Source organism: Ursus maritimus, unplaced genomic scaffold (genome assembly GCF_017311325.1).
Source record: "Ursus maritimus isolate PB19 unplaced genomic scaffold, ASM1731132v1 scaffold_23, whole genome shotgun sequence".
NCBI lineage: Eukaryota > Metazoa > Chordata > Mammalia > Carnivora > Ursidae > Ursus > Ursus maritimus.
The window spans coordinates 37,155,829-37,166,645 of NW_024424786.1; the positions used below are offsets into that span (position 1 = coordinate 37,155,829).

At 54.6% G+C, this 10,817-nt stretch overlaps 2 protein-coding genes across 8 annotated transcripts in view; one reads left to right on the plus strand and one right to left on the minus strand.

Annotated features, from left to right (window-relative positions):
* Positions 1-1,055: 1,055 nt before the first annotated feature.
* On the minus strand, positions 1,056-10,060 carry LOC103678161 (cytochrome b ascorbate-dependent protein 3). Of its 7 annotated transcripts, none has more exons than XM_008707475.2 (9): positions 9,751-9,898; positions 8,158-8,250; positions 7,386-7,493; positions 6,923-6,982; positions 6,122-6,320; positions 4,789-4,997; positions 3,991-4,145; positions 3,127-3,283; positions 1,056-2,464 (listed from the first exon to the last, which is right to left on the minus strand). In XM_008707475.2, exons 5-9 carry the CDS (start codon positions 6,303-6,305, stop codon positions 2,441-2,443), a joined length of 729 nt encoding a protein of 242 aa, XP_008705697.2. In that variant the 5' UTR covers positions 6,306-6,320; positions 6,923-6,982; positions 7,386-7,493; positions 8,158-8,250; positions 9,751-9,898; the 3' UTR covers positions 1,056-2,440. The 7 variants fall into 7 exon arrangements, with proteins under 7 accessions (XP_008705697.2, XP_040495121.1, XP_008705698.2 ...); XM_040639187.1 differs by having other exon boundaries at positions 6,820-6,982; XM_008707476.2 differs by lacking the exons at positions 6,923-6,982; positions 9,751-9,898 and adding an exon at positions 9,922-10,060.
* Positions 10,061-10,229: 169 nt separating this feature from the next.
* Positions 10,230-10,817, plus strand: part of TMEM138 (transmembrane protein 138) — a 5,824-nt gene continuing 5,236 nt past the window's right edge. Inside the window, exon 1 of the mRNA XM_008707473.2 lies at positions 10,230-10,368. The gene's annotated coding sequence lies outside the window, so the exon portion shown is untranslated. The remainder of the gene's footprint in view (positions 10,369-10,817) is intronic.

Below are 10,817 nucleotides of genomic sequence, written 5' to 3' on the forward strand. Positions count from 1 at the left end.
CCACTAAAGCCCCAGGCACTAAAGCCTCAGCCCCTGGTTGAAATGATCATGACCCACCGCTTACCACCTGAGACCCAAGGGCAGGGTCTGCGCCGCTGGGCTGGCTCCACTGGGAGCCCCATTCCTGTTTTCCAGTACACACACCACACCTGATAGGTGTGCTTTTCTCAGCACTAAACTAACAGAATTCACGTATTCTTCGGGAATCAAATGGGCAAAATATGGGACACCCGAAGAAACCACCACATTCTAAAGCTCAGCGGTGGAACAGAAACCGCACCCAAGCCAAACCCCAGGCCTCTCGAGAGCCATCATAGATGGCATGAGGGCAAGCAGGGAGGGGCTGCGGAGTCTGGTACACGGTGGAGACCATACAGCACACACCTGGCCCATCCTCGGTGCAGGGGCGCAGCGAAAGGCACTGGCATGGACTCGAACAAGGACTAAATCCTGATTCTGCTTCGAATCAGCTACGTAAACTCGGGTCCACTATTTAGCCTCTTGGAAGCTGTGGAGTCAGAACAGCACCCATCTCCTGGGGACGTGGATAAGCACTGAACTGAACTGAGTTAGGTGAAGCCCCCGTACAGTCCAGGTGCGCACTGACCGAGGGTCACTATCATCACCAGTGTCCACACCCAACTCCTGGGCCGTCTGCTCCACTGCCAGGTGTCCACAGCTGGTCACCATGGCAAGGGGGCTTTCCAGCACGCACTTTGCCCAAACTTGGCCTCAGGCTCCCTCAATCCCTGGGCCGGGGTCCCCTGTCCCCCATGGGTGTGCACCACGAGTCCCGGGTCACTAGGTACGGTTATCAGTGCACAGCCGGGAAGGAGACTGGCATAAACATCTGGCCTGTGGATCCCGACTCTACCCTTTCCTGGCCGAGGGACCTCAGTCACCAGTGACCAAGTCACATATCCTTTCTGAGTTCTGGATTATAAAACTGGAAACAGTTCCTTCCTTGTGAGATAACCCAATACTCAGGAGCTTTTCGTTATTAAGGACACCCACACAGACCACGAGTCACATACGATTCCAGGAGGACAGTCACAGGATCTTTGGTGCCTTTTGGTTTGTTCCTTCCCAGGCTGAGGGTCAGAACTGTCCAGAGGCTTTAATAAGTTTCTCAGAGCTCATGTAACCACAATGTCAGTAGAGTAGGGAAGGCTTTGATTCTTAAAAACATGATAAATGAAAATCAAGCTTCAGGTTATAGGCCCACCCACATGGAAAGAGGGGGCGCTGGTCATGTTGACTGAGGTGTCTGGCAGTCATCCCAATGGCTTTAAAGGCTCCATCCCCTCAGGAAATCCACTCACAGTCCTGCCATCGGGGCATGTGGGGTTGGGGTGGACAGTTGGCCTCATCGCCACCTGCCAGGGGCAAGTGCACTCCGACCCCCGGTGTCCTGCTGCTTGTCACTGAGGATGGCAGTATGGTGCCTGGAACCCAGCAGGGCTCATTTGGAGAGGGCGGGAAAAGCCACAGCGCCATCACGGAAGCGAGGAGCAAGAACCCCAGCTTCTCCCAGTACCCCAACCCCAGCTTCTCCTCGAGAGGCGAGCAGCTGCTCACCCTCTGGCCTAACAGGAGACTGGGATTGGCCACGCAAGCCACCCGAGGGGGAAATGAGGCAGCCTGACACTCAGCAGGGAGCACCCTGGAAAGTGGCTGCGGCCCCAGGGATCTGCTGAGCACAGTGCACCACAACTCTGGCTTGGTTCGTGGTGAGCTAGAGAGTGAAAACCAGTTGGGCTGGGGCTCTGCCTGCCTGTCCCCGCGGAAGGGGAGGCACACCGTCCCGATGCAGGCAGACGGGGAATGCGGCGACATGACACAGAACGGCAAAGGGCAGTCAGCCCCTCCGCTCTGTGCAGGAGCTGCTCTGCTGCTGTTCTCCCCGCTCTCCTTCCCCTTCCATCACCTCGAGGTTCCTGCCCAGCCGCACGTCTGGGTGGGCTGCCTGGAGGTTAACGGCGGATGGTGCCCACCCCACAGTGCGGGCGGCCCAAAGGAAATGCATGCCTTTAAAGGGAAAGCTGCTGGACACCGCGGCCTTCCTCTCTGTTCACATGCAGATTGCACTTGGGTCCTGGCTCATCTGAGCTGTCGAGATTTTCTACCATACCCTTAGGAGTCTAAAGGGGAAATCAGCTTGACTTCACACAGACAGCAGGAGCAGCTGTGGTGGGGGCAGGGGGGCCGTATGTAAATGAAGAACCGAGAAGTTGAGGCCAGGAAGGAGTACAGAAGCCGAAGCCACCAAGCAAAGCGGGCGGGCGGCCCACTGGTGGAGGGAGCAGGCCCCACATGGAGGCAAGAAGTTTGGGCCCGGAGCCCAAGGCAAGTCTGTTGCTGAAACCAGACAGGAGCCCCAGGCAGAGCAGAGCTTCTGGGGGGAAGCACCTCCACCAGCTTGTGGGTACCCCTTCCTGCTTCACTCCCCATCACGCAACAGGGGCTGGAAAGACAGGCAGAGGCACGGGGGTTAACGGCATCGCATCAGAATAGCCCCTAACGTGCAGGAGTCCCACCGGCCCGAGCTGTTCAGATAGACCCCCCAACCTGCAGAGTGGTCCCCACCCAAGCCACCACATCTTTCAGGGAAGCCCCAGAGCCCCTCAGCCTGATACACACGCCATCTCACATCCTTCAGGCGCCTGAGTGGCCAAGAACAGGCAAAACCTACTCCAAGCACTCAATCCTTCGGCAAGCACCTGCTAGATAAGTTCCCGCCCCCCAACACTAGCCCCAAGTCTGGAAAAAGAGAAATTACGACACCCTTTCATCATGCCCAAGCCCTTCTGTGGGGGAGAGAAGGCCACACTTTCCCCTCGTGAAACCACAGGAATTTGGGGAGGGGCATAACTGGTTACCTGTCCTCTCCCAAGAGACGAGCCCCTGGAGGCCCTCTGCCCAAGCAGCTGCATTTGCCACGATGGCTGGGGTGTCCTGCTTTGATACCAGTGCTCCCCATCAGCCAACCTGCCCCCACCTTCAAGCTACTTGGTTTCCCACCACGTCATTGAGTGGTCTTCCTGGCAAGGCCCAAGCCTTTCCTGGGTGACCCCTCTCGAGACCTGGCCCTACCCCAACCTGGAATGGGAGGCCAGGACCCCATACCTGTCCTTCAGTCAGGATCCCTGGCTCTGGGCGTTTCCAAGACGAAACCAGGAGGATATAGAGCACCAGGAGCCCGAAGACCACCACCAGCATCCCAAGGCTGTTGGCAAAGATAGCCTCACCAGGCAGACTGGAGTATGGCTGGGTGGCATTGTTCCTGAAGATGACAAAACAATATGGACCCTCGAGAGACTTTCTGTTTTTGCCCAACACCATTAGCAGATGGTGAGAGAAGCTTCCAAAGACCATCTGTGACCTGGAAGGTTAACATACCCAGTCCCTACCACCACAGCAAATATCTGGAGACTGCTTTCTACCTCAGAGGGAACTGAAGCTCAAAGAGGCGGAATGAGCTTACCCAGAGTCAGAGAACTAGTAAATGGCATAGCCAAGACCTGAACCCCAATGTGACCTCATAGCTTATTTGCTTTTCACCTGCCTTAAAAGAATGGGGGACGGTAGTGGTTAGGTATGCAGGCTGTAATCTTAACTCAAACCCCAGCTCTGCCACTTACTGGCTGTGTGCCCTTAGGTAAGTTACTTAACCTCTCTGTGCCTCAGTTCCCTTATTTGTAAATGGCAGGGACAACAGTATCTATGTCGTAAAGTGATTAACGGATTAAATTTAAGGTGCTTAGAAGAGTTTCTGACACACAGTAGCTACTAAGTCAATTTGATGGTACAGAAATGTTTGCTGACCAATTTACCGATGTCAACCTAAAGCCTCCATAACCCTCCAGATCAGGAACAAATCCAACCCCAAAAGCTCCCCTCCCTTGGCTAGGTCCTGTGATCACAGGGTACATCTTTTGAAGACCCTATGCTTTCCCCTCCATGTTAGAGTTGGGGCCCCATCCCACTCACAAACTGAAGAAAAGCTTCTCATTAATGCCGGAAATGACAGATGCGATGGACAGAGAGAGGATGATGACTCCGAAGAAGAGGTGGATGGGCTTAAGAAGGCTGCGCAGCCACACGGACGCCCAGGGCAGCAGGAAGACGACAAAGCCCAGGAACCACTGTGGACACGGAGGAAGTACCTGACTGCCCTGTGCTGGGTCCAGAGGGGCGGTGGGCCATCCCGCCCCGCCGGGGCCTCCTACCTTACAGTGGCCCCTCACCCTTCTTTCCCAGCTCACACCTCCCACCAGGTGCCACCCCCGGCTTCTGCACTGTGGTCGTTTTCTTAGCCAAACCAGAATGTTCCATGAAATGCTTAGCTACAAGCCCAGTCTCCCAAAAGCCCAGCCATCCTTGTATGTGTCTGCTTCCTTCCAGTCCTGGCCCATAAAACTCCTTGCTTGTACGGGGCAGACGTCAGAATGCGGAAACCACTTCCAGAATTGCTTCTGGCTCAGAGAAAGGTGGGAACGGGGAAGGTGGCAAAGATGGCCTAGAGTCAGCATGGTATGTGCTTGATCGAGTCAGCTCAGTGTGCTCTGGGACGACAGAGGGGCAGCGTGACGGGTAAGGGCAGGAACAGACGGGTGTGGGAACCAGCAGTCTCCTACGGACATTTAAGCTGCCGATGCTATGGGATGTGCCCTGAGGGTCCGTGTCTGGGTGGTGAGCAGACGGAGTGTGTGACGTGGGTGCAAGGGAAGCCCCGACCACAGCCCGCGGCCACCAGCCGGTAGTGGGACCCCGAGGGACAGAACGCACCTGGCAGGCAAAAAGGAAGACGGTGACGATGCCCAGCCAGCTGTGCAGGGAGTAGAGGTTGGTGATCTTGGAGCGGCGGTGGAGCTGAAAGACGGCGACCAGCCCCAGCACGGTCAGGACGAAGGCCAGCAGGTGCAGGGCCGCGTGGCCGATCTTCCATGGCAGCTTGGGCCCCGTCCAGGACTGCGGCAGGCGGTACAGCAGCGAGGCTGTGGGAGAGAACGTCCCAGGGCCTGGCCTCTTCCCCTCACACTCCCCCAAACGTTAGGGGCACTAACATTGCCTCCCAACCAGAGGAGGGGGAAACGCTCGCACACGGCACCCCCTCCCAGCGTCTCCTGTCCCTGAGTCATTGCTGGGGTAGCAGCCAGCCGTGATGGCGGGGAGAAAACACAGTGATTAAGAGGGAGGAGCGGGTTTCTGGGATCTGCCAGTCTGCCATGGCGTCATACACACACTCGTGTGCAGTTCTGCAGGTGAAAAAGAAACGTCACGTTCGATATTTCTTTTAAGTGAATTCTCACAACCGACGTTATCGGTCACAAACGCAGGCTTTCAGCAAGGTTAGATGACCTATGTCCACATCCGGCCTCTGCCTCTAGGCTATTTGGTATCTTGTTTCCAAATCTCAGTTTCCTCATCTGGAAAATGGGGATAACGGCAGAGCCCATCTCACAGGCTTCTCGGAAGAACAAAATGGGATGAGGTATCCGAGGTACACAGGATGAGCTATGATCAATGTCGTCATCGCTCCCATTTTACAGATGGGGAAATGAGGTTCACCTGGGCCCCAAGGCCCAGCTCTGAATGCATGGAGCAAAGATGGGTCTGGCAGGAGTAAGCGGCTTCCTCGTGTAAGGGCCCGACTAGGGCATGAGAGGCTTCAGTCTTGTGCTCCCTAAAGCAGAAGTTGGCAAACTACAGCTCACGGGCCAGATCCAGCATTGCCACACATTTTTGTAAGTAAAGTTTTATTGGAACACAGCCACGTACATGTTTTGGGGTTATCTATGGCTACTCACAATACAACAACAGAGACAAGCAGTTGCGACACAGGTCATATGGCTTGCAAAGCCTTTGCCACCTTGCCCTTTACGGAAAAAAGGAAAAAGTCGGCCAACCCCTGCCCTAGAGTATCTGTAAAGCTCCCTTCCTCAGATGCCCCCATTCTCACTACTTCTTCCTGCAAATGACCCCGGGGCCCAGAGACAGCCCGACTTACCCCACTCGCAGAGCCCCAAAGCCAAGACTGACAAAGGCCAGCTCCGGCCAGGGAGAGCTCTGCCCCAGCCAGGCCCGGGTCACAGTACGTCTCCCGTGAGCTCGCACTTACCAGCACTGTAGAGTACCACCAGGCCGACAACCATGAGCACTGGGTGATAGTTGAACATGAGCACGGTGCCATCCCAGGCGAAGCCACCGTGCCACAACTGCATCCAATAGATGGTAAGGATGATGGACATCAAGCCCAGGAACCACAGCGCGTAGAAAGACAAGTAGAACCATCGCACAGCCATTCTGATCGGGCGCTCCTGGAAGAAGCAGAGGTCACACGTCCCTGCTGGCTCTGCTGGCTTGAGTGCGCCCCACATACCGACTAAAGGAGGGAACACCGAGCTCGCTCTTGCTGGAAGCGTGGACGCTTTTCACTTTAGCTCTCCGGCCACCAGCCTGGGCACCGCCCCGTGAGACCTGGAGTACTGGGTAGGCCTGGCCTGGGGTTATGGACAGTAAGGATGGCCCCACCCCAGTACCTGGCAGCACACAATGCAGCCAGCTTGGGCCTGGGGTCGGCTCTGGACAGGGGCTGGACGTCAAGGCTCTCGGCCCAAAACCCTGGGATCAGCCTCCGTTCACAGGACCAAAAGGTAAAGAATCCACCCCACCATACCCCACAAAAAAAGGGACAAGAATTCAAATCCAGGTGAGATCACACAAAGGCCTAGCCCTCAGTTCTAACAGAAGGAGGCAAAATTATCATCTGCAAGGAACCAACACACCGCTATAAGGCCAGCTGAGAGGAAGTCCTACTTCTACAGAAAAGTTCTTCGCCAGATGGTGAACTCTGTGGGGCCAATCCTCCCACTGAGGAAGTAAGGTCAGGCCTTCGCTCTGGAGTCCCCACGCTTCACACCTTGAATTGGACGGCAGCCCTCAGATGTCCCTAGGCCTGAGACTTCTGCTTTCTCTTCCTCTGAGGAAAGTTTAGAAGAGAAAAGAGGAACCAAGAACTCATGGTCTAGAAAGCAAGTTTATTTTGAGATTTCTCTACGTCCTTGATAAACTCAGAAACCAACTCTGGTTTCAGACAAATGTCTAGGGCCCTGCGCAGCTGCTCATACAAACCAGGCAACTGGGCGGGAGGGCTGGCACGCAAACATACAAAACCACAGGACCACCTCTGCTTTCAGCTGACATGTAGGCAGCACGGGCCCGGCTCTCAAGGTAGTCTCCCTGTCCCCCGGACTCACGCCAAGGAGGGGACACTGTGGCATCCTGCAGTTACGATCCCTCAATCTGAACCAGCTAACAGAGAGAAAAGGAAGTTCCTGAAACAGCCAAGAACGCCCACGGAGCTAAAACACTTGATTCCTCACCTATAGACTTAGTGGCAAACTGACAGAGTGGTGGCTGAGGCTCCAGCTCTTATGAAGTGGGGCACCTTAAGCAAATCACTTAGCACTTGTAGGACTCGGTCATCTCATCTGAAAGAAAGGCACGGTAATAAGAACATACTGAAAAGCAGCTATGAGCAGACACCCGCTAGAACCCATGAACATATGATCCCACTTGCTCCTGGGAGGAGTTATCATCCCCATCTTATAGATTAGGAAACCAAGGCTTAGGAAGATGACTAGCAGCATTAGGACCCAGGAAATGGGCAGGAAGTTTCAACCCCTTGTCTGTTTGGCTTCAAGGCTCCTGTTTTTTCCTTGACCATAGGCTGTCGGAAGGGTAAGTGAGAAAATGTCCATAAGGACGCTGTGAGAGCAAAGTATTCTACTTGTCTTAGTGTTGTGACATCAGTTCATCCTACCTACAAACTGCAGCCTGAAGCTCGTGGCCCTCATGCCAGCCCAGGCCTCTTGGTGGCCCTGATACTATGCCATGAGAACTCTCCCATGGCAGGTGTCCTCCTAACCAGAAACAGACACTGAACTCTCACAATGTGACCCAAGTTGGCGGTAATCGCTGAGAAAGGAAGATCCGAGGGGCTGGGGGAGAAACAAGCTTCCATAAGGCTGAGGGAAAATAATGCCACCATTTCCTAGAAGTTTCATGACTCAACTACCAAGCTCAGAGATTTGCTACCCAGCCTCAGAGGTGTCCCCTTAGTCCCCATAAGAGCAGAGAAAAGTTTCAGGTCACCAGATGTTCAGTCACCCCCCAGTGAAGTCAGCATGAAGCACTTGGTCAGCAGGCTCCATCCATCAGACAATTATCTTTCATGACTTCCTTTTCCTTTGGAGGAGAAAAAAAACAGAAGTAAATATAATCCAAAAGGGCTGTGTCCACCCTTCTAAAGAGGTCCTGGATTACTGCTCTGGGACAGACTTAGAGTTCATAATGGGGACACTCTTCTGACAAAGGGCTGCAATGTTATACTGCTCACAGGACACAGATGACCCCTTCCTCTGCGCGAGAGTGCAAAAGAATAAAGAAGAATGCAGTGAAAATTGCAACCTTAACACTGAGAATATTCTCTCATTGATTCCAAGAAAAGTAGGTTGTGCTATGATTTCAGGATGTGCTCACCATTGTTTGGTCTCTGATTCTGCCCTCACTTTGCAGAGCCCCATGCTAAGGCAGAAGTCAGCATGGCCTTCTATGAGGGCCAGGCTGGTAAATATTTTAGGCTTTGCAGGCCATAGCCTGTCTCCCAACTATGTCATCGAGTCTTCTGATGTAGTGCAAAAGCAGTCATAGATAGTACCTTCACAAATGAACACAGCCATGTTCCCAAAAAACTTTATTTATGGGCACTGAAATTTCAGGTTCATATCATTTTTACATATCAGAAAATATTATCCTTTTCATTTCTGTTAATCTTTTAAAAATGTAAAAACCATGCAGGCAGTGTGTCATAGTTTGTCGACCATGATCTAAGAAATGTACTCTCCAACCTAATATTCTCCTCAGTCACTTGACAAAAAGGATTCTCCCTGGCTGCAGTAAAAGAGATCAGGCCCCAGTGTAAGAAATGGGTAAGTTTCCATTCAGCCCTTGATCTTAGGAAAAAGCTCTATTCCAAACTCTTACAATATTACTTTTATAATTTAGAAGTACAAATAGATGAAAGAACAGAAAGTCAATTTGTTGCCCCCACTTCCAGGATAAATGGTGGGGATTTGGAAATCCTGAGAATCAGACTTCGTGTTCAAGTCCTAAACTCTTCTCTTACAGATCAAAACCACTGTGACCCAAAGAAGGAAAGCGACTTGGCCACGTTGAGTGGCAAAGCTGGTACAGGAACCCGGGTTCGCTTCCCTCAGGTCCAAGGACTCCTCACGTTCAAACGTGGTTTCTGTAAAGTCAGGGATCAGGAGTGAGGACCCCTAAATTGCAGTCAGGAGGTAGACAGGCAAGGCGTTCCTTAGCGCCACAGTGATTACAGACCCGACCTTCCAGACTGCCTCGGTCTGGCTCAGGTGTCTGGAGAACCGTTCCAGGAACCCGGAGCCCCAACCCCGACTCTTCTGCGGGGATGAAGGTCTGCTGGTCCTAGCTAACCTTCGGTGACAATTAGGGCGAGGGGCTCCGCCTGCTGACTGCGGCTTCCGAAGCGCTTTCGTGCCTGTACCACCACACCACGCCTGTAGAAGGAACGGCGCGGACAACGGTGTCCATTCCCTACAAGCGAAAGCTAGGGCCGAGCGAGGGGTAGCGACAGCGCGAAGAAAGGTAGTAGCGGAGCCAGCACTCGAACCCAGATCCCTGAACTCCCCATCCGAGCTTTCTCACCCCCGAACCACAGTGGGTCGCAGGGGTCTCCGAGACCCGCCTCTCGCCACCCGGCGCCGCAGCTACCAGGACTCCAAGCTGATGGAATCACGGACTGTCTGGCAGGCACGCGACCACGCACGCAGCCCGCGCTGCAGCCCCAGTGCAATGACCCGGGCCGCCCCTACTCACTTATAGGCTCACAGCACTTTCAGGCGCGCGCGGGGCCGCCTGGGAAATGAAGTCCGAGGTTGCAGACTCCCAAGTCCAGTTCCTCCGCCGGCGTTTCATCCCCAGGGAGCGCAGTCGCGGCTCCGCCCGGTCCCTCACCCCCATCTCGTGTTCGGGCGGACGCGAAGCCTCTCGCCGGGGGCTGGCCCTCAGCAAGGCCGCGGGCAGCGGCTGGGAAGGTCAAGAGCTGGGCGCGGCGACGCCGGGAGGGCGGGAGAAGAGCGGGCCCAAAAAAGCGGTAGCCAAACATGGCAGCCGGGTTGGCCGCAGAGCGCGGAAGGAGAGCACAGGACCGGTGGGTAACAAGATACCGACGGAGCCCGCGTCCGCCATCTACTTCCGGGATTTAAAACCGATTTCCGGAAGCCAGGACGGCGTCCCCATGACAACCGACGTTGGGTCTTTGAGGTGAGAGTGGGTGAGGTGACCAAAGTCGGAATTTTTGTTGTTACTGTTTTGGGTGGTTTGTTTTTTGGTTTTTTATGGGTTTTTTTTTTTGCCAAGGCAGCCGCATTTTGAGGTGGATTGGGAAGGATTGGGAGGAAGACTGCCCTGGGGACAAAAGGAACGCGGCAGGGAGCGGTGGACAGACCGAAGACGGCTTCGTTACCTCGCGAATCTCTGCTGCCCTAAAGCGGAGGCGACGGGCCTCCTTCCCGTAGAGTTGGCGGCGGGAGGTTCTCTGTCACGGATCCTCACGACCGCCCGCCGCGGCGGCCCGTGAAGTCGTGGTTTAGAGCGTGGGCCCCCCGCCTCCGCTGTGAAGCCTGGCTCTGCTCCCCTGCGACCCGGAGGCACGACTTGAACTCTGACCCTGTGTTCTTGCCTGTAAAACGGGGGGGGGGGGGGGGGGGGCT

Excerpts from the sequence above, each read along its gene's own strand:
- LOC103678161 (XM_008707480.2), bottom strand. The coding sequence starts at position 6,305 with ATGGCTGTGCGATGGTTCTACTTGTCTTTCTACGCGCTGTGGTTCCTG. Across the intron at positions 4,998-6,121 it reads GGTGGTACTCTACAGTGCTG|CCTCGCTGCTGTACCGCCTG; the intron begins GTAAGTGCGAGC and ends TCTCTCCCACAG. Across the intron at positions 4,146-4,788 it reads TCTTCCTTTTTGCCTGCCAG|TGGTTCCTGGGCTTTGTCGT; the intron begins GTGCGTTCTGTC and ends CCGTGTCCACAG.